Genomic DNA, 23,169 nt, shown 5'->3' with positions numbered 1-23,169 from the left:
CAACTAAGTCCGTGTGCCACAACTACTGAGCCCACGCGCCACAACTACTGAAGCTCGCATGCCTAGAGACCGTGCTCCACAACAAGAGAAGCCACCGCAATGAGAAGCCTGCACACTGCAACAAAAAGTAGCCCCCGCTCGTCGCAACTAGAGAAAGCCCACGCACAGCAACGAAGATCCAACACAGCCAAAAATAAATAAATTTATATTTTAAAAAGTTTATTTAAAATAAATAAAACAAAGAAATTCCCTGGTGGTCCAGTGGTTAGGACTTGCTGCTTTCACTGTGGGGGCCTGGGTTCGATCCTTGGTCTGGGAAAAAAGATACCTGCAAGCCACACAGTGCGGCCAAAAAAAAAAAAAAGGTAAAACAAAGAATTACAAAGGTGGCAAAAATGTACTGTTATAATTTTAAATGTTTTTGCATTCTATAACCTCACCCTTGTACTTATTGTGTAATGGTGCTAATGTTAGCATTGAAAAATGAAAGTGAGATGTAATAAAACTCCGTAGAAAAGTTTCAAGAACTGCTATGCCACTTGATCCTATATGTTTAGGAGAGAGTACCTTGTGAAATTGTATACATCATAAGCATAGCCTTAAAGCAAAACATATTCATTGATTATAGGTTTATGAGCTACGTGATGACACCAGCTCACTTTATCTTTATTCCTTTTGGGGAAATTGCCTTAAATTATGTGATGTCTCCAGAAACTAATTTCTTGCCTAAAACTGTCAGCTCTGTACTTGGTGGTTTTCTCATCAGGCATATCATGGGCAGACGTGGCACGTCTGCCCATTTTCAGATAAGGAAGCCAAGAGGTTAAGTCACTTATTAAGGTCCCAGAAATGCTAAATGGCAGAGCCAGAACCGGAATCCAGGTCTTGTGATGCTTAATCCAATACTCTTTTCACCTCTCCAAAGCAGGAGCTGGGACCTAACCCTTTAAAGGGCACGCCTGCCCCTCTTCCTCCTTCCTGTCAGGAGGCCACTTTCACTCAGGTATCTACACCTGCCTGGAGCACCTGAACTCCAGAGAAGCCAACTTGGTCCCAGATCCAGGTGGCTCCCCAATAGTCTAACCAGGGATTCTTAAGTTGGGGCACTTTGGAATCCCCCCAAGGGAGCTTTGCTGACGTTTCCACCTCACCTCCAGAAATTCTGAAATATTTGGTCTACAGAGCAGCCTGGGATTTTTTTTTATTCCCTAAAATTATGACATTTTGTGGTTTAATGTTGCTACCAAAGAATAGGAAAGGATCTGCTCATTAAACCTGCTTCAAAGGAGGTCCTGGAGCTTTGCATGGATGTGGTTTCTGCTGCTGATCTCAGAAGTCAGAACACCTCCCCGTTTGAAGCAAATGCCTGGCTTTAGGCAAAGCTCTTTGGCTCTCCTCCCCACAAGGTAGACGTTCTATATCTCAGGATATAAAACAATTCATCTGTTGGATGGTGTTAGGGTGGAAGGCTAGTCCCACAAGCTGAGGGCTGAAACAAATGTAGCCATACCTGGACATGGCGCACTGTTGTTGAGCGTGCTATTCTAAAGGAGCAGGATAGACCTTTGACTGGTCTCTGAGGGGTTGAAATGTACATTGTCTCAGTAATTTCACACTTAGGCCTTGTCAAGGGAAAGGAATCCCCCGATTTTGACGAGACCTAATATAATCATTTATGTCCCTCTCCATGAATCCCAGTCTCCTCCAGGTTCAGCCCCTTTCTTCTTTCATCCTAACAACCCACATCTCGTATTAAGCAATATTTGTTAGGATGATGGGAGGTGCGACGTATTTGCCTAATTTAAGGTTGTTTGTCCATCTCCTCCAGGGATGCTGCTTTTCCCTCTGGGCTCTGGAGACTTTCAACAGTTGCCCTCTAGTGCTGGAAACAATCCCAGATTCTTTCAACATCTTGGCACCAAAGATACTGCCTGAATCAGTGTGTCCTCCCTTGGGGTCCAGCACGGTAGGTCAAATTACATACTCAATCATGATTAAGGAAAGGTCTAGTTTGACTATCTAGAATGTATAATTTTATAAGATTGATTGTTGCTTATCCAGGGGTGGCCCTATCCAAAATTAAAGAATGAAATTAACAAAGCTTTATGGTTGATCCATCTGGTTGCTACATTTTGGTTCACTGACCCTCCTATATTCGGTAGAACTTGTGGACGCTAGGGTCAGCTAATGTTCCTTATCACCCTGTGAAAAAGTTACCAATCCCATGATAACTACTGATCTAGTGGGATATAAGGAGCTTTGCAAAGCCAGCTGGCTATATTTGCTCTTGTAACCAGCTTTATCCTGTGTCCCCAGTTCCTGCCATTACTCTTCTGGGTTAAGGTACTGCTCCTTGAGGCCATTGTTAAAATTCAGTTTAATCACAGAAGACTTTTCCAGGTAAACATTTCTCAGTCAACATGTACAGACTGTCTCTGCTCAGCGCTGTGCTCTGGGCAAAATCCCAGAGGGCAGGTTGGGTTTTTATCACTAGGTGGGGAGATGACAAATAGTCTTACAAGAGCATACAAGATTCAAAAGGTCAAATTAGCCCAAATGCCAGGGGTCAGGAGGACAGTGGAGGAGCGACTGAAATGAGAAGAGAGGAATCAGGGAAGTCTTTGTGGATGTGATTTTTTGGAACCGGGTCTTGAAGTAGGGAAGCCAGATAAGTAACCCAAACACCCTCATCATGCAGGATTTTATTCCAGTAGATGGGAGATACTTTGTGTACATGTAAGGCAGATGTGGATTTTTCTGGATGTCACATTTGAAATTTCCTCTCTGCAGCTGATTCTTGGTCAAAATAGTGCCAAAACAGGCCTGGACAAAACCGAGCCCCATGAAGAGATGGAGGTAGATGTGTATTCAGTGGGACTTTAGGAGGGCAGCCAGATTGGAGTGAGGAGAGTCTGAAGATGTGGGTGCTAATCTAGTCTCCCCTCGTCTTTTTTTTTTTTTAATTTATTTATTTTTGGCTGCGTTGGGTCTTCGTTGCTGAGTGCGTGTGGGCTTTCTCTAGTTGCGTGGCCAGCAGGGGCTACTCTTCGTTGCAGCGCACGGGCTTCTCATTGCAGTGGCTGCTCATTGCGGAGTAGGGGCTCGTTGCGGAGCATGGGCTCTAGGCACGTGGGCTCAGTAGTTGTGGCTCACGGGCCCTAGAGCGCAGGCTCAGTAGTTGTGGCACATGGGCTTAGTTGCTGCGCGGCATGTGGGATCTTCCTGGACCAGGGCTCAAACCCATGTCCCCTGCATTGGCAGGCGGATTCTTAACCACTGTGCCACCAGGGAAGCCCCCTCCCCTCTTCTGACCTGAGTAAACCTGGACAAGTCGCTGAATCCTTTGGGTCACCATCACCTGTGAAAGACTTTTCTACAGTTGCCATAGATAGCCTAAGCTTCCAGAGACCCTGATCATGGCTAGTTTATATGAGAGGGCTTTGTAAACTGTTAGGTATTTGTAAGGTTTGGATTTATCGTTCTTTTAAACCATGCCTCAAAGCTTGTATTTTGCCCACTTGAATAAGATCTGTACACCATGATATCATATACGGATGGCATTAATGTAGTGAGGTTAAGGATCATTTGAATGACTCACTACTGCAGAGAGAGTTTGAACGAGGGAGGAAGGCAACAAGCCCGAGATAAATCTAGAGAGAAGACGTGTGGGTGTTGGCAGCAGAATTAAGCCTCAGAGACAGAGGGATCCTTTTGCTTGAGAAAGACCCTGAGGTGTCATCACAGCTATGGATTTCAGTGGCAGTGGACCCAAGGGCAGCATTGTGGGCAGGCATGTGGCATAAGAGAAAATACACTATGAACAGCAAATAAACAGAGCATGGGAGACGGCAAATGGATTGCATTAGCCTGAGAGAAAGGTTGCATCATAGAGAAGGGATCTTGCTGAAGGACTGAATATTGCATCCAAGATTTTGTTAAAATTGAAGTATAGTTGGTTTACAGTGTTGTGTTAGTTTCCAGTGTACAGCAAAGTGATTCAGATATATATATATATATATATATTCTCTTTCAAATTTGTTTCCATTATAGATTATGACAAGATACTAAATATAGTTCCCTGTGCTATACAGTAGGTCCTTTTTGTTTATTTTATATATAGCAGTATGTATCTGTGAATCCTAAACTCCTAATTTATCCCTCCCCACCCACCTTCCCCCTTTGGTAACCATAAGTTGTTTCCTGTGTCTGTGAGCCTTTCCGTTTTGTAAATAAGTTCATTTATATCATTTTTTTAGATTCCACATATAAGTGATATCATATGAGATTTGTCTTTCTCTGACTTACTTCACTTAGAATGATAATCTCGAGGTCCATCCATGTTGCTGCAAATGGCATTATTTCATTCTTTTTTATGACTGAGTAGTATTCCAATGTCTCTTATACACCACATCTTCTTTACCCATTCATCTGTTGATGGACATTTAGGTTGCTTCCATGTCTTGGCTATTGCAAATAGTGTTGCTATGAACGTTGGGGTGCATGTATCTTTTCGAGTTAGAGTTTTCATCTTTTCCGAATATCATCCATGATTTTTAGGGGTTGTATCTTGAGCTGGGAAAACAAAACCATGAAGACAGAGTGAGGAGTCATTCTGGCCTCCTTCAGGTTCACTAGTCACATTGGAAACTTATATGTCCCTGTGATGGTGGGAGACACTTGGACTTGATTTTCCTCCCATGTTGTTTCTCAAAATAGAGCCTCAGAAATATTCATGTAGGACTGCCTTGGCCTGGATGGCAAATAATTTCTACTCATATGGGAATTCAGACTACTTAGTAGCAGTTTCCTGAAGTGTTGTGATAAGCAGGCTCTAGGCAGGCTCGGTGGGCAGGGGCACTGTCAGGGCTCAGTCATGTCTTAGCCCTGGTGGCAGTGGGCTCATTATCTTGCTGACCTTGTGAAGACTCCAGAGCCCTGGGGAGGAACCTTGTACCCTGGGGCTCCTGGTTTGTCCTCTGATCACTTGCTCCCTTGTACATTCTGCTGTTGTCTATTTCCAGTGCATCCCCTCCCACCACCTCCGGCTTGCCTTCCTCAAAGCCCAGCACTGACCCCTCTGCCAGGGCAGCCTTCTCTTCTCTGTCTCTCCACCTGGCACTGAACCATGGAGCAGGTACTGGGAGAGTAAGGTTTTCAGGTGTTGCTGCATTTTATCCCATGTGAAAGGGGCCATGGTTTCACCTGAGAGAGAGACATGGACCTTACAAGGACCCTGGAGGACGCTCTTAGGTTTAGAACTTGCCCAAGAAGGATCTGCTATCTTGGCTCAGTGATAACATGACCTTGCTGGATCAGGCTCAGAATCGGTTGCCCTGAGCTCCTTGGGGTAATTGTAACTCTAGAAAAGGAAGTTGCCTTTTTGTTTTACTTCCTTGCATCTTCATAGCTGGAGGTGCAAGGGGAACACTGAAGACTTTGTGTTTTTTTTGTCTTGCTGCAAAGCTTGAGGGATCTTAGTTCCCCCACCAGGGATCTAACCTGTGCCTCCTGCAGTGGAAGCGTGGAGTCCGAACCGCTGGACTGCCAGGGGATTCCCTGAAGACTTAACTGAGCCTCGACTCAGCTTCAGCCAGTTGCTTTAGTGTGTGGAGGTGAGATATGAATATTTCAGGTCAGCCTGTTTCTACTAAACATGGGCCCAGCACAGCCAGCACCTCTCTGGGACATGTAACAGAGTGCTGGCTCTCAAGGAACGCTCTGTCTATATGGGGGGAAAGGTATGTTTGTAGGAAATGGTTAAGTCACATAAGGCTAGATGCATTTGTGTCATGCTGAGTGAGATTTTGGTCTGTAGGATGTACTATGAGGTTGGTGCAGTTGAAAGGAAAGGAAGGCAGGATCAAGGAGAGAGGTGATAGTGATAAAAGAAGTGGATGTGGGGAGTTGGTAAGAGAAGTTTACAGGAAGAGAAAGCTATCCAAGCCAGTGTCCTTGTGTCCTGGCCCAGGGTTATTCACCTGGGAGAGAAGGGTTTTGAAAGACCGGAAAGTTTGCAGGGTTGGTGCTTTTGGTCATTTCTTCCAGAATCCTAACAATGACTTACATTCACAATGTTATTTAAATCTCAGGGGACACTGAGTGCTGTTACTAATATTTTGGTAGTAGTTTGGAATATGGTCCATAGACAATAGAAAATATAATTATGATCAGTACTTAGGTCCACATCAGAGCTGTAAACTAATCTGAGAAATGACACGGTTTTGAAGTATAAGATAGGAGAGTAGCCAGTACTGGTAGCCCTCCTTCCCACATCTTCCACGGATAGAAGGGACAAGGTCGAGCAAGAGCAGTATGGCTTTTATTTTCCATGTACCTGTCTCTGTGTGAATTCAAGAGGGCGGCCAACGTTCCTACCTGCCATTTTTTTCAAAAGGAGCAAAACTTCTCATACTTACCTGTAATAAGACTCAATTCGATGGAAGTCCTGAACCTGTTAGGAGACAGTGAAACATCAGCCCCTACCTAGTCATACACATCCTCATACACACTGGGCATGAGAATGGTATTTGTGGACCATATGCCTTGGCCTCCTTCCCTTGGTAGGTCCCCATTACTCCAGATGGCCCCTAAATTGGCTAGTGTAATGAAGCAGATGGTAGGCAGGGGAATATCCAGGAGGATACAGCCTATCTTTTTCCTGTTTAACCCACGTACAGGGGCTGATCAAATGAAGCACTGTTAATGTCTGCACCAGTGATACCCAAACTTTAGAGTGCATTAGAACTCCTGAAATGCTTGTTAAAACACAGATTGTTCAGCTCTAATTCCAGAGTTTCTCATTCAGGAGATCTGTGGGTGGGGCCTGAGAATTTGCATTTCTAACCATCATTCCAGATGCTGCTGATTCAGACACCACACTTTTTGAATCACTGACCTAAGCTATTGGTTTCCAACCTTGCTGGCTGCATATTGGAATTGCTTGGGAAATAAACAAAACAATGAAGCCCAGACTATATCTCATATCATTTTCAACAGAATCTATGTGGGTGGCACCAGACATCAATATTTTTAAAGATCCCCAGGTGAATTAGTCAGTAAGGAAACACAGAGTAAAACCACTATAAGAGGCCACTAGATCTCTATTGTAATGCTCAATTTAAAAAGAAAAAGAAAAAAAGAACTGATCAGATCAAGTGTTGGCGAGGATGTGGAGGAAAAAGACTCATACACTGCTGGTGAAAATGTAAAATGTGCATCCACTTTAGAAAATGGTTTGCTGGATTCTTTAAGAGTTAAATATGTGCTTACCATATGATACAGCCATTCCACTCCTAGGCAGCTATCCAAGAGAAATAAAAGCTTATGCATCTGTGCATATAAAGAAGTGTACATGAATGTTCTTAGCAACTTTGTAATAGCCATAAACAAGAAACCACCTGAACATTAATAAGTGAATAGATTAAAAAAATGTGGTGTATTCAAATAATTGAATACTGCTCACTAATAAAAACATACTTAAAAAAAAGCTCCCCAGGTGATTCCAATGTGCAGCCAAGATTGAGAATTACTGATCTAGGTTCTTGAGACAGAAGACTGTTAATGTAGGTGTACTAGATAAATACAGTAGGACCAAATGTCTCCCATTCTTGGTCTGTGGCAGGATACTCTCGTAGTATGGACATCTTTCCTTGGGATGAATGCAGGTGGCAGTGATTGTGATGGTGGGTCATGGCTTGGACAGAGGTTCAAGCAGAATGAAGAAGGTTGAAACAGCAATCATGAAAATGGTAGACAAGCTGACTAGGGAAACAAGATGATTTCTAGGCAGAAGTGAAAGACCTCTGGGAAGTGGAGACCATAAATTTATTTTGGGGTTCTTCTCCAAAATGTACGATTTTCCCCACCAGCTGTCAGCGGCCTGGGCAAGGAAAATGGACATTTCAACTGATCCAGGGTTAACAAACTTCCAATGCAGTTGCAGACAGTAGGGCAAAGGAGTTAAGGATATTGGTGTGAGAATGGCTAAAGTGATGGACCCTATAGTCTAGGGCCTAATCCCATGAACTCAAGCAAAAGCTTTCTTTTCCCCTTTCTTTCTTTTTTCTTTTTTTTCCTGATAGGTGGTGTACTAGATATATACATAATATCACTTTCTGTGAGTAGTCACTCCCTTCCCTGTTCCATAGGATTATGGTGAGGCAAACACAGAAGACTGCCCCCACAATTGAGGCAGACAAGTGACCCAGATTTGGCTAAACCTACTATCCCTTTCCCCTGAATACAATGATTAGTCCAGGGGTGAGCACCAGACCTAAACAAGGCCAATCATAGTCCTTCCCTGTAACTGATATTTGGGAGGGGTATCATAGTTTGAGGCAACATTAGATAGGATGGAAGGCTTCTCCTATGGAGTTACCTTTGAAGTGAGACCTGAATAACAAGAAGCAGAGGAAGTAACAAGCACAAAGGTGCTGAGTTGAGAAGGGTCAAGCTGTTCAAGAAATAAGGAGGCTAGGGGAGAATGCCGTTCCCATTGCCGGAACCGCTGTCCCCTTCACTCTTGACCCGGGTAATTCCCGCTCAACCTTCAGATTTCAGCCCAGACATCACTCCCTCCAGTAAGCCCTCCTTGACTTCAAGAGCGGGTCTCCCTTCGCCCCCAGCAGATGACTGGCCTGTTCCTAGGATGTAGGGGTCTGTGTTTACCAGACTCGTGTAGTTCAAGGGAGGGAGTGACGGGATAAGGGATGCAGGGGGGCGCGTGATCTCTGCCCGGTGAGAAAGCGAAGCCAACTTTCAATTTCTCAAGTACAGATCAATGCTTGGGGAGCGACAGCAGCGCGCAGAGCGGCCGATCCCAGGGCGGAAGTGCGTCCTTGGAGCCTTTCTAGGAAACTCGGAGGACCTAGCTCGTCAGTGATCCTGGGGCTGAAGTGGGGCATCGCCAGGCGCACAGGGCCACTTCAGAGAGGTGGTGTGGCAGGGCAGCGGCGAGATGGGGCTAGGGTGAGCGCGAGAACCGGCGCAAAGCAAGCCTGGAAAGGGTGAGGAGACCCCGGCCTGCCGACCACCTGTTCCTCCTGGGAGTGCGGCGCGCGTTGATTGGCTGGAGTGCCGCCCGGGTACCGGAAGTGGCTGATGCCCATAGCCAGTGAAACCCAGACAACAGCTGCGGGTTCTGAGGCAGCGGGCGGAGCAGCGCGGGGAGCCCGAGGGGAGCGTGTGTGGGGCGGTAGCTGCCTGAGGTGAGACCTCATTCTGTCCCGGCCGGGGGTGGAGGGTGCTGCGCTCCCGAACCCCTGGCCCACGAGCCCCGCGAAAACCCGACGTTTAGGCCCGTGCCTGACTCGGGTTCTCTCTGTGACCTTGGACTTTATGGTCTCCCCACTCCGCACCGGGTCCCCACCGGCACATACCCTGGACGCGGCCAGGGTCCGTCTCCGTCCTGGTTCCCTGCCTGTCAGCCGCGGGCACAGGAGCAGCAGGGACACCCCCTTCCGCGGGGGTGTCCTTACGTGGGGGATGATGGGAGCTGTGGTTTCCTCTGACATTCCATCCCCAAGTAAGCTGCGGGGACGAAATGGCGGGCAGTGTCATAAACTTCAGGCCTCCTGGCAGACTGTGCCCAGGGCCGGATATTGGTTTAAGAGGGTTAGTTACGGAAAGGAGACAGATTTCAGTGCAGAGTTAATAGAGCCTTTTGATTGTGGAAACCAGGAGGACAGAGGAAAAGAGGATAACAGTGCTTTAAATTAAGTGTCATCCAGATTGGCAGAAGGAACTTATTTTTACAAATAGTTATTGACGTCAGCTATGTGTCAGACACCGATCTAGGCTCTTTAGATACAAAATGAATGAACTATCCAGATAGTCCTCAAGGGTGTCACAGATTAGTTATGTAAATAAGATATTTACACAAATTCATTTAACAGATATTTAGCAGGTACCCGAAATGTGCTTGGCGCTGGGAATATCAAGATGAATAGAACATCATCCTTGTTCATGGTCTGAAGAAGGAAGCAGAGATGAAAATAGAGTAACAGTACAATGAGGTAGCTGCAACAAGGTGAAGGAGTCTTAGGGACAGAGAAGAAGACAGAGAGGACTCTCTGTGTCTGAGCTGAGTCTTGTAGATGTTTGTTAAGTGTAAAAGGTGGGCAGTAGTATTCCAGGAAGTGGGAATAACCTGTTCTCAAAGGCAGAGAAGCTTTAAAGAATAAGAAGTGTTTGAACTGCAGCACCCTGAGCATGACTGCAGCTCCCACCTGTCATTGGAGAGCATGGGACAGGAGATGGGAAGGGAGACAGGGACCTGACCAGGAAGGCATGATGAGCCATGTTAAGAAGTTTTTATTCTGTAGCCATTGGAGAGCAGTGAACAGGAAGCGACATGATAACTGTAGTACAAAGAAAGAGGTGAGTGAAATGCTGATTCAGAGGACCAAGAGATAACCTCCTTCCTGCAGGTGTAAGTGAAGACTTTGGGGAGGAGGTGATCCTTGTACTGGATACTGAGTATTTAGTAGGATCTGACCTTTCAGAAGTTAAGGGAAAGTATTTTTATGAATTAAGATGCTTTTGTCTATAAGTCACAGGATACAATTCAAGCTGGCCTAAAAAATACTAGTGTATAAGCTCTCATAATTGGAAGTCAAGAGGTAAAGTGGTTTCAGGAATGACTGAATCTAGTGGCCCTGCTGGCTCCATTTCCCCTCAATTGTCTCAGCTTGTCCTGCCTTCATCCACAGCTGGTAGTGAAATGGCAGCAGCGGTTCCAGGCAACAATATGTAGAAGTCTCTACTGTGGTTCTCTCAGGACGGCAGGAAACTATTCCCAGAAGTTCCCAGCAAACTTCCTCAGAGTATCATTGACCCAGATGAAGGCATTTGTCCATTCCTGAAACAATCCCTACTGTTCTGAACAGTTACTGGCAAGGGGAATGGTATTAACTTAACTGGTTTAACTCATTTGGAGCTCACTCCTGGAGCTCTTGGGTGAGGTCAGATCTCCTGCAAAGAGTGCGAGGCCACTGCAAACTTTTTTGCTCAAATATCCCATAAAATAATTTGAAAAGCTTTGTGTATCCCCTTACGTGTTTGTAAGTTGACATCCAAAATGTTTCATCATTTTTTCATCATGAATTTGAATAGTTGCAAAGGATGTTACTTTTGGTATGTTATAAATTTTGACATTTCAAAATTAAACGTCATGCCAGTTGGCAGGATTCCTGCCCTTGGATCCGTATGCTCACCACATCCTTCACCCTGTCTGTAACCTCCACTCTTCCCTCCTTCCCCCACTTCATTTGTCTCCTTGTCTCACTTGGTCATCTCAACTGTGTCCTGGCTAACATCCTCAAGTCCCTCACTTTCTCATTCTTCCACCACACGTGTCCCCAGATTCCCAGCCTGCTCTGGGGCTGTCAAAAGTGTTGATGGAGAAAGTCAGGAAAGCACTCCGATGGGCTGATTTCACTCCTCTCTACACTGATGCCTCCAGCATACTTGTCTCAGCAAGAGGTTGTAAGGGTGTAACAAGAGAATGTGTGTAAGTTGCTTGGCACATAGTAAGAGCTTTCATTACTCCCCAGAAGTTTAGTGCGTCCTCACTTATCTTCTCTCCTTCTTTACCCCAACTCTGCACATGCTACATTGAGGTCAGAATGTTCTTTCTGTTCCTTTTCTTATTCCTCCTGTACTTCCTAAGTCTCTGAGGCTTTGCTCACCCCATGCTCTGCCCAGAATGCTGTTAAGTGCAGTAGTCTTCAAATGACATATATTGAGGGAGTCCACAAACATTTTCTGTAACATCTGTAAGTGCATGGATTGTTGAAAGGACATCAGTCTCTAGATCCTTGACTTAAGTCTGTACCCTTGCCTACCACCAGTGTGCTTGAGAGTGGACCTGTGGCCTATAGATTTCTCTTTTCCACCTCCTTTTTCACAATTGCTCTTTTCCTCCTTTACAGAAGAAAGACATACCTCTCACCCATGCCCTCCTTAATTTTACTATAGCATATCACTCTGGGGTGGGAAAACCTCTGGAGTGCCACACAGGGGGACAATTTACTGAGGGAGTAAATGATTCTTGGACCTTTTATACCTCAAGTCCCAATCTTTGCTTTTTTTAAATTTTTTAATTTTTTCCAATCTTTGCTTTTAACAACATTTAAAAAAGACCTAATCAGGCTGTCAGCTGATAGATTATTCAATGATTTTTTACTAAAAATCACAATATGTTTTTGGCAGATAAGTTTAGAGGACTAAGTGATATTGCTATCCTAAGAGATTGCTGTAAACTCTGATTTAGGCAGTTTGGGCAAACTCAGGTCCAGTCACAGTAACTAGGGTCAGTCTGATAAGCGTAATGGAAATGTGACCTAATCAGTTGTATTATATTCCCTGTCTGCTCCCAGAAGTTTAGGGTAGGGTTGGGGGAGGGGTCAAGTTGGAGGGCAGGAAAAAAGAATGCAGAGCAAGAACTGGCAGTGTTATCTGTAATCCTGCTGCTTTGCACATGTGTTGATCTGCTTGGTGGACCAGACCTTGGTAGAGATGGATGCACCAGACTGAGAGTTAGATAACTCCAGTCACTCAGACTGTCTAACACAGTGGTTCCCAAACCTGATAGGGCATCAGAATCACCTGGGCACTTGTTAAAAATACACATTCCTTTGCCTACTCCTGGAGATTCTGACTCTGAGAGGTCTGATGTGGGACCTGGAAGTTAGTATTTTTAGAGATTTTCCAGTTGACGTTTCTTCATCTAACCTAATTCCAGGCCAAGAATCATTATTTAAGCATCGTTCATTAAAAAAAAAAAAAATCTTCCTGCTGTGATTGTAAGCCAACTAAACAATTTTTTGGGTTTTATGTGGTGGCTTCTCATGTAGACAGTATGGTCCTTTTGAAGTTTTATTTCTCATGGTTAATTAATAGGTGGATATTTGGTTTATGCATCAGTATTTTGTGAATGAGGATTTCTGAGTGCATTGAAAAAAAAATTCCAGATCTGCAGAGTTGAAGACCCTATTCTGAACTATGGAGACCCAGTAGATGCTTGTCATCCCCCAGACTGAGGACCAAGAGTGGTCATCCTACTCCTAAGATGGCACATCCATCTTATCTCTCTCCAGAAACAACTAATTTCAAATTTAGAAAAGTGAAGAAATGACAAACACAAGAAATTATGTTTGGAAATTTAAATTTATGCTATGAGTAATAGAGTGTTTCCATATGAGGACAAGGTCTAATGTGTATCTGTGCCTCTGGAAAATCAACCAAAAGGAGAATGGCTTTGGGACTTCCCTGGTGGTCCAGTGGTTAGAACGCTGCGCTTCCACTGTAGGGGGCATGGGTTTGATCTCTGGTCAGGGAACTAAGATCCTGCATGCCGCACAGTGCATCCAAAGAAAATAGAAAGGAGGATGGCATTGATTTGTGTATGAGAAGGTGTCTATTAAACAAAACAATATTTAACAAATGGCATTAATATTGTGTCACTGGTGGAATGCAAAGTAAAAGAATAGTCAGAGGGGGCAAATTTTAGTTGGGGAAGACTTTCTGGACTAGAATTTTGAACCAGGTGTTGAAGTTGGGGATAGATATACATACCTAACTTCTATGTCTTGCATCTTGTTTTACTGTGGACACGTGATTTTCCATATGGTGTGGGACAGATGTGGGTTTTATGAATGCTGACTTTGTACGGAGCTTGATGTTGGAAAAGAAGTAACTATAGGAGAGATGCTGGTGAAAAGGAAAGGCCAGCGAGGGGGTCAGAAGTAGATAGGGACTGAAGTACCAGCTTGTAGAACTTGTTCCTGGCCGAGCATTAGAGAGAAATTTATTTAAGACAGTGCTTTCTAACTCAAATAGTACCATGGATGAAGATAGCTGAATTCTCTACAATGGATTCTTACAGTTACATAGGTACACATTATCTATAATTTTCAAAAATTTCAGTGAAAAGGAGAAATCCAGTTTTTGTGTGCCTGCCCTTATTCCAGGGGAAAATTAGAGAAGGCGCTGAGTGGGGGAAAGTTGAAGAAGATTCCAGGTCATTTTTAGGGGTAGCGCAAAGAGCTTCCAACACTTCAGGATTTCAGTAGGAGATCAGGTTCCTTCCAGGTGTCAGGAAAGAGGGCTTACCAGGGCTGCACCCCTGAGTGATTAGGGAGGCCAGAGGGTAGGATCCTGTGGATGACTGGAGGCTGGGCAGAGAAAAGGGGCAGTACAAAGGGCACCCCAAAATCACCCCTTTCCCCTTCCCTCACCACTTGACCCCAGTCTCTCCTGCCTCTCAGGATCTTCATTTCTTCAGTAATCTCATCTTTTCTTCCCTCTTAACCTTTCTCTCTACTGGCACCATCCTTTCTAATATAAACATGTTCAAATCTCTACCATCAGAGAAAATTCTTCTTTGACTTTCTTTGACCTTTTACACTACTGCCCATCTTGGTCCTCTCCTTTCACCCAGATTTTTTGAAAGAAGCAGCAAATTAATTAATCAGTCCACTGCCACCTGGCTTCTGCTTCTGTCATTCCATTGACTCTGTTTTTACATGTCATCTGTGACCATCTAATTGTCCCAGCAGACGTTTTCCAGTTCTTATCCTACTGGATCTATCAACTGTGTGTGACGCTTTGTAATTCCCTCTGCCATTGCCTTGGTGACTTATATGACACTTTTTCTGGTTCTTCTCCTACTTCACTAACCATTCTTTCTCTTCTTGGCAGGCTTCTCTTCCTCTACCTACCCCTTTATCATTAGGGTCCTAACAGGAAACAGGTACTTCGCTCAAATTAGGATAATTTGAGAAGGGTTTATTTGCAAAGAAGTTAATATAAAAGATGTAGGTGTAGGCAGGATACTGAGGAAAGCTGGGATTGGCAATAGCAGAGTAGTCACCAGCCCTAGGCCAGAAGAGGCAAGAGGTAGGGGAGGGCCTGGAGCCCACAGAGACAACTGGGTAGGATGATTCCTTGAGAGGAGTAATGAACTTCAATTGAGGGACACCATGAACCCAAGGTGATCTCATAGGAAGGAACCAGGAGGATAAATACTCTGACCTCACTGTCCTCCCTCCTTCCAGCCTCCTGCTAGGGCTCCCCATTGGTGGAACACAACTGGAAGCCAGAGGGCCCCTTGATGAGTGCTATATAGGTTACCTTCTGGGGCAGAGAACAGGGTGAAGAAAAGTTGAAAGATCTGGAGGGGAACATGGAAGTTAACTGGAGTACTCTTCAATGTTGGCCTTGGCTTTCTAGGTTTCTGTCTTCAGTATCTGACAGTTGTCACAACTATACTCATTATTGTCTATGCTGAGTACTCTCAAGTCTGTATCTTTAGTCCTGACTGCTCTAAGCTTTAGACCAATATATTTTGACTGATTCCTTGGTACTTCTGTATGGATGTGTTGAAACTCATCTTGTCCAAAACACAGCTCATTTATCATCTTCCCCCCTAACGTAGCTGCTCCTCAATATACCCAACCTTGGTGGTATCACTCTCCATCTAATTACACCTTCCTTACACCTATATCCAATCATACCCCAAGTCTTAGAGAATTTGTCCTCTCAAGCACTTCTCTAGTCTGTTTCCTCTTCATTCACACTACCACTATTACCCTAGTTAGATCTCATCACCCTTTGCCTTGATGACTGCATCAGACTTCTAACTGATCTCCTTTATGTCCTTGTCTGCTGCTTTCTGGTTCAGCCACTAAATGGCCACTTGTGTATATCTACCTGAAATGCTAATCTGACCATGAACTGTGTCATTCCTTGGCTTAAAAACCATTCCATGACCCTGCAACGTAAGGATGAAGTCCCATAGCTGCCCCATTCCCCCTTGAGAATCACCTTCTGCAATTAACACTTTTATTGATGGGAGGATTGTGTTGCTCAGATTTGCTGTGGTGCACAGATGCACTGCTCTAGGCAAAGGGCCTCTCCTCTTCAATATTAGCTCCCGGTTGCTTAATACCTGAACAGAAGCTGGGCTCATTTCCCCAGCATTTGGATCTTCTGTGAGGGGACAGCTAAATCCTTGGGGCCATTGTACCAATTAGGAGCAAGTTTGGCTTCATAAATTAAAAAACCATAATAGCTTAAGCAAGGAAAAAGCTTTTTTCTCTGTTAGATAAAAGAAGTCCAGAGGCAGGCGTTCCAGGGCAAGTATGGCAGCTCCACAGAGTCATCAGGGACCCAGGTGCCTTCCTGTTCTTGTCCCACTGTAAGGTATGCTGGTGAACTCATGGTCCAGGAGGGCACTTCAGCTGTCACTTCATGCCCCAGGCACAGCACAGAAGAGGGTGAAGAAATGTATCCCCTTACTTTTAAGGAGATATCCCAGAAGTCCCTCATGCTGTCATTTGCATTTTACTGTCTCATTGGCCAGAAGCTAGTTACATGGCCAAATCTAGCTGCAAAGAAGGCTGAGAATATATTTCTTTAGGCAGCCTCATTGCTACAAAAATAAATTCATTATTCTGTTGCTGATGAGGTGGGGAAGAGTGGAGATTGGGATAGACAACTAAAAATCCTTGCCACAGCCTTTTAGAAGTTTTAAAAAAGTATAGGCTTTAAGATTTATAAAAGTGCTAAGAGGGGCTTCCTTGGTGGCGCAGTGGTTAAGAATCCGCCTGCCAATGCAGGGGACACGGGTTCGAGCCCTGGTCCAGGAAGATCCCACATGCCACGGAGCAACTAAGCCGTGCGCCACAACTACTGAGCCTGTGCTCTAGAGCCTGCGAGCCACAACTACTGAGCCCACGTGCCACAACTACTGAAGCCCGCACACCTAGAGCCCGTGCTCTGCAACAAGAGAAGCCACTGCATTGAGAAACCTGCGCACCGCAGCGAAGAGTAGCCCCTGCTCGCCGCAACTAGAGAAAGCCCACGCACAGCAACGAAGTCCCAGTGCAGCCAAAAATAAATAAAATAAATTTTTAAAAAACTAAAAAAAAAAGTGCTAAGAAAATTGTATAAAGGGACCAATTACAATATTAGTAAGTAAAAATCAACAGCATTGCTATATGTATGTGTATATATATGTGTACACACACACACACACACACACACACACACACACACACACACACACATAATAACAACCAGTTAGAAAATATAAAAAACTCACTAAAAGAGAAGACATACAGAAACGTGATGGATATAAAAACATCAGGGTAAGTTTGGAAATTTTACAAAATTATACTAAAATTTATTTGGAAAAATAGAATAGACAGGAATATTTGAAAAGAAGATTAACAAGTGAGCACTTTCTCTAACATATTAAAAAATTTAAAGCTACAGTAGGTTGAACAGTTTGGTGTTAGAGAGGGAATAGATCAATAGAACTGAATGGAGCCTGGAAATTGACCCAGATATATATGGAACTTTAGACTATGGTATAGGAGGCATTTCAAATTATTAGGGAAAATTAGGTATTGATACAATTTAGTAACCATCTGGAGAAAATTAAGCTAGAACCATACTTTATCCAAATATACGGGAGCCAAGGGTGGTTCCTTCTGTCCCTGTTATAGCTAAGTCACATTAACCTTTTGAATAGGTAATGCCTACAACATATACAATCCCCTATTCTCTAGAGCTGGTGAGCACCACAGAACTGGGCTAAAGATATTTCTTCTTGCTACTCATTTCTGGTTTCTTCCTCTATAAACCCAAAGGTTATATTAGTCATTTTTGTCCCTTTCCCAACCTTTTCCATATACCATCTATTAATATGGCCACAATTTTCCTTAAATGTTTTTATTACCAACCTCAGGTTCTGCCTCAATTCACTGTTAATATTATGGAACTTTTATCAGCATCTTCTTACCATCCATTTCCTATTCTCTCCTTAAATCTCTTCCTCTGATAATTTCCCTCACTCTTCTCAGTCAGCGTCTGCTCTTTGTGTAGCATGTCCACCATAATCCTAAATCTTTCTCTTCTCTTCAGCAGCGTCCTGTAATCTCACCAGATACAGAGAGTGCTTTTGGGTGCTGTCAGAACCATGTCAAGCTCCATACTCCCTAGTATTGGCTTCATTTAGCTGTGATACAGCCACTTCACAGACTTACCCTCTCTCATTTCAGATTGTGAGATGGGGACTGAGAACAAGGAGGTAATTCCCAAGGAAGAAATTTCTGAAGAATCTGAACCACATGGGGCAATATTAGAAAAACTTCCAAAGGTGGTTTATCAGGGTCACGAGTTTGGAGCAGCATGTGAAGAAGACATATTGGAGGAGCATTCCAGAGAGTCCACAGAAGAGGTTCTGGAGCAGGTGTCCCCTGAGGAGAGAGACTTTGCATCAGGGTTGATTATCTTTAAGAAATCACCCTCAAGTGAGAAAGACCATGAGAATAATGAAAGTGAGCGAGCCTACAATCCTAGCTCAAACCTGATCACGTACCAGGGAGATACTACAGCAGAGGCAGTTAGCACATTTGCTGCTTCTGGCCAAAACTTCATAGAGAATTTAGGACCTAATAAAACACATAGAAATTCTCTGGGAGAAAAGCCTCATACATGTAAAGAATGTGGGAAAGCCTTTAATCAAAACTCACATCTTATTCAGCATATGAGAGTTCATAGTGGAGAGAAACCCTTTGAATGCAAAGAATGTGGAAAAACATTTGGAACTAACTCAAGCCTTCGAAGGCACCTGAGAATTCATGCTGGAGAGAAGCCCTTTGCTTGTAATGAATGTGGAAAGGCCTTCATTCAGAGTTCACATCTCATCCACCATCACAGAATTCACACTGGAGAGAGACCTTATAAATGTGAAGAATGTGGTAAAGCCTTCAGTCAGAATTCAGCCCTTATTCTACATCAGAGAATCCACACTGGGGAGAAACCATATGAATGTAATGAATGTGGGAAGACCTTTAGGGTTAGCTCACAGCTTATTCAGCATCAGAGAATTCATACTGAAGAAAGATATCATGAATGCAATGAGTGTGGCAAAGCCTTCAAGCATAGTTCAGGCCTCATTAGACACCAGAAAATTCATACTGGAGAAAAACCCTATCTGTGTAATGAATGTGGGAAAGGCTTCGGTCAGAGTTCTGAGCTCATCCGGCATCAAAGAATTCATACAGGAGACAAACCGTATGAATGTAATGAATGTGGGAAAACTTTTGGCCAGAACTCAGAGATTATTAGACATATTAGAATTCATACTGGTGAGAAGCCCTACGTATGTAAGGAATGCGGGAAGGCCTTTAGGGGAAACTCAGAACTTCTTAGACATGAGAGAATTCACACTGGAGAGAAACCCTATGAATGCTTTGAGTGTGGAAAGGCTTTTAGGCGGACCTCTCACCTTATTGTCCACCAGAGAATTCATACTGGAGAGAAACCTCATCAGTGTAATGAATGTGCCAGAACCTTTTGGGATAACTCTGAGCTGCTTCTCCACCAGAAAATTCACATTGGAGAGAAACCTTATGAATGTAATGAGTGTGAGAAAACATTCAGCCAGCATTCCCAACTTATCATACATCAGAGAATTCACACTGGAGAGAAGCCTTACGAGTGCCAAGAATGTCAGAAGACCTTTAGTCGGAGTTCTCACCTCCTCCGACATCAAAGTGTTCACTGTATGGAATGATCTGCAAAGCATGAAAGCCTTATGTGGAAAAGCTGAAGTCAGACTTATTGTTCTCAGTCTGTACCCCAAGTTCTCAGATCAAATGAATGGACAGAACCTCCTCTGTCCTTTTACTGATTTTTATTTAAACAGTTGGTCAAAAAGGATGAGGCACTTTTATGAACTATTCATTGAGAAGTTTCAGTGTACTGAGTTAAATCATAAAAGCTGTTTCAGGCCTTAATTCTCCACTATCCCTTTTTCCTTTCCTTCCTTCCTCCCCACTAGTGGATCACATAACATTAGGGGTCTTTACTGGCCATCTAGCCCAAATTGTTACTGTTCAGGAAAAATGGAGGAACATGATTCCACCACTTCCTAGGAATGACAGAGTTGACCCCTCGAATATTACCCCTGAAATGTTAAAGTCATGGCCTAGAAGACACACCTCTCTCTTTCCCACTGTTTAGCATTGGAATTTAGTAAGCTTTTATTAGCTTCAAAATCTTCCAAACTCGCTATCAAGTTCCCTTGGAAGATGGCAGCATTAATGAAGAAGCGGGAAGCTTGGGTCATTTCCCATCTCCTGCTAGGCTTCCTTAGTCATCTGAGAGGGTGCCATGATAGAGGAAACTGACAAGCAATTTATAGCATTGTTAAGTGAAGGCCCTCAGAATCCAGAGGGGCTGATTAGCAAGGCCAGGGGATAAACAAGTGGGGCCAGACTACTCAGCATGGGCAGAAGCAGCTCTTTTGCAGCTCTTTCTCATTTCAGGGCCGTTCAGACTGAGTGCTCCCAAGAACTCTGCTGCATTCACTTTGGGCCCCAGCTTGTATTGCTGCTGACAGATCCTGTGTCAGGAAATAACAAAGAGGACTGCAGCTTCATTGTCACTAGGCACCTGGCCACAGTGATGAGCTGGTTCACCTGACTGACCAGGACCCTGCCTTGCCAAAGCACTTAAGCTCCCATGACCTGGGCCCCACTGCTGGGGTCCCTGGCTAATAGGCCAGGATGTGACAGCCTCTTCTCAATTTGCCCTTGGCTTTGGAATTCTCTTTCTTCAGCATTTCTACATGTGTTTTCTGTGTTCTCTTACGTGTTTTGTTTTTTTTTTTCTTCAAGGAAACACATCCTCAAATTTTCATGTGTCAATGTTTCTGAGGCAGTGAATGGTAGTGGGAATTGCACTAACGGGGATCCAGCTTGCTTGGGGTCTGGTCTTAGAACTAGACCTTGAATAAGGCACTTCACCTGCTGATCCCTAATTTCCTCATCTGTAAAATGAGGGGAGTTGAACTAAGTGATCTCAAGTTTCAACTGGCCCAATAATTCCTTTTTTCTTTTAAAAAAATTTAACTTTATATATCTTCAGTGTTTTATTCTTTAACCTCTTTATTACACTAATACTAATCACTAGTATTTATTGAATTTTTACTATGTGCCAGGCACAGCGCCAGACAGTTTACATTTTTGTTTTCACAGCCTCCCTATGGTGTGGGTACTCTTTTTTTAAAAACAAACAAAACGGCTTTATTGAGGTATAATTTACATACCATAAAATTCACCTGTTTAAGTGTTCAGTTGAATGCTTTTTAGTTAATTTACAGAGTTGCACAACCATCAGTGATGTGGGTTCTCTTACACCAATTTGAAAGGTGAGGGGCAGGGGAGAAGTCAAATAACTTGCCCATGATCACACAGCTGGTAAGTGCTAGAGCCAAGACTCCAGCCCTGAGCTGTGCTCCTAAGCACTGTGTTGTACTGTGAATAGGTGCATGCATTACTGCCTTATTCGAAATCCTTTGTACATTTTCTATTCATTATTAATTACTACATGAATTTGAATATAATGGATTTAAATCATGTCCTTGGAAACATAATTGGTCATAGCCAAAACCCATCAAGTGGGTTTATTCTGTACCCCAATATGTGCCCCCACCCCCGGGCTCATGCTCTTGGCTTGAGAAAAGGGCTGTACAAGTAAAACATTTGATGGGGACTTTCTTGGCAGTTCAGTGGTTAAGACCTTGCCTTCCAATGCAGGGGTGTGGGTTCGATCCCTGGTCGGGGAGCTAAGATCCCACAAGCATCAAGGCCAAAAAACCAAAACATAAAGCAGAAGCAATATTGTAACAAATACAGTAAAGACAAAAAAAAGTCCATCTCAAAACAAACAAAAAAGCTGATTACACAGTTTCCACATCCTTCCAGGTACCTCTGTCTCTAGTAGTTAGACGTTAGTAGAAGTTCTTTAACTCATCTCTTTCCATAGGGTGTTTACAAGTGCAGTGTGCTCTCATTCCTTTTTTCATCACTCAAGCTCAAATTGAATTATACCCAAACATATCTTTCTCATGTGAAACCTGGATGTTACTTATTCCCTTAACTTCTTATTCCTGTGTTTGAATATTTTATTTGCACATTCACCCCTTGCCAGCCCTTAATATAGAACTCAGCACCTCTTCAAGCTCCCCAGAAAGGATCCCCTCACAGAAACATATCCATGAGTAATACGGACTCTACTCAAGATTCTGGTGTGTAAGAGGTGGAGAAGGGGGTTTGTATCCTACTAGACATCTCGTTCTCAGCAGTCCTTTCTTTGCCAAACTGCCACTGAAGGTTTTTCTCTTTGTCCTCCCCTCTCAGGACTGTCACCTCAGCTCCTTTTTAGGCCCTTCAATAACAGACCGCTCATTGGAACACTAGAAGGCAATTTAGTGACCAAGTTTTGTTGTGCCTGATCATATTAGGGGAAGAAGTTCTCACCTCTCATTCTAAGAAGAATTTTCCAACATATATTAATTCTTTCCCAAGAGAAATTCTGGTGAGTGAAATTATTTTCACCTTGTTATATGCACTACACACACATCCTGTAACCTCACTACCTGCCCTTATCCACCTTACACCCAGCTAGCTCAGAAATATTTCTCTCTTTTCCTTGTTTGCCCCCTCCCCCTCAATTTTCTTAGGAGCCAAAATCTGACCATAATATAATTGACTGGTAGTCATAATCTAGTGCAAGTAGAATTCTATCAAGGAAAGAAAAGATGTGAATTTTCTTAATTTTAGACCCATTAAAAATACCAGGCCTCACAATCTCAAAAACCTACCAAAATACCCAGAAATACCCTTCAGAATTTTTGCAGACCTAACCATGTACATTTTCATCCTTCCCTAATTAAACAGTTTTACTGGTATATTAACACTTTATGTAAATAAAGTATTTCTTTACAATTTTACTGATTTGATGCCTTTCTAAGTATATTCCAAAGTACATTGTTTCATTATGGTCTTAATATGACTTTGTATGCCATTTTCCTGCCATCCTATAAATTTCACCTTAGTACCCCCAATGTGCTCTGGTAGCTTCTGGTTTTACGTAAGCTGTTCTCTGTCCTTTTATTTATTTATTTTTTTAAATTAATTATTTTTGGCTGTGTTGGGTTCTCATTGCTGCGTGAGGGCTTTCTCCAGTTGCAGTGAGCAGGGGCTACTCTTCGTTGCGATGCGTAGCCTTCATTGCTTGGCTTCTCGTTGCGGAGCATGGGCTCTAGGTTCGTGGGCTTCAGTAGTTGTGGCATGCAGGCTCAGTAGTTGTGGC

The 23,169-nt window shown here is 43.6% G+C and overlaps 1 protein-coding gene and 1 long non-coding RNA gene across 3 annotated transcripts; one reads left to right on the top strand and one right to left on the bottom strand.

Annotated features, from left to right (window-relative positions):
- Positions 1-202: 202 nt before the first annotated feature.
- On the bottom strand, positions 203-11,392 carry LOC132414562 (uncharacterized). 2 transcript variants are annotated; one of them, XR_009516975.1, is made up of 4 exons: positions 9,378-11,392; positions 6,417-6,451; positions 4,306-4,572; positions 203-328 (listed from the first exon to the last, which is right to left on the bottom strand). It is a non-coding gene; the product is annotated as an uncharacterized lncRNA (long non-coding RNA). The 2 variants fall into 2 exon arrangements; XR_009516976.1 differs by lacking the exon at positions 6,417-6,451 and having other exon boundaries at positions 9,378-11,385.
- On the top strand, positions 8,911-22,957 carry ZFP3 (ZFP3 zinc finger protein). Its single transcript, XM_059997211.1, has 2 exons — positions 8,911-9,206; positions 18,066-22,957. Exon 2 carries the CDS (start codon positions 18,074-18,076, stop codon positions 19,583-19,585), a length of 1,512 nt encoding a protein of 503 aa, XP_059853194.1. The 5' UTR covers positions 8,911-9,206; positions 18,066-18,073; the 3' UTR covers positions 19,586-22,957.
- The last annotated feature ends 212 nt before the right edge of the window (positions 22,958-23,169 follow it).

Source organism: Delphinus delphis, chromosome 19, assembly GCF_949987515.2.
Source record: "Delphinus delphis chromosome 19, mDelDel1.2, whole genome shotgun sequence".
Classification (NCBI taxonomy): Eukaryota; Metazoa; Chordata; class Mammalia; order Artiodactyla; family Delphinidae; genus Delphinus; species Delphinus delphis.
Note: the sequence above shows the minus strand (reverse complement) of the source record. Positions and strands in the feature narration are given on the sequence as shown.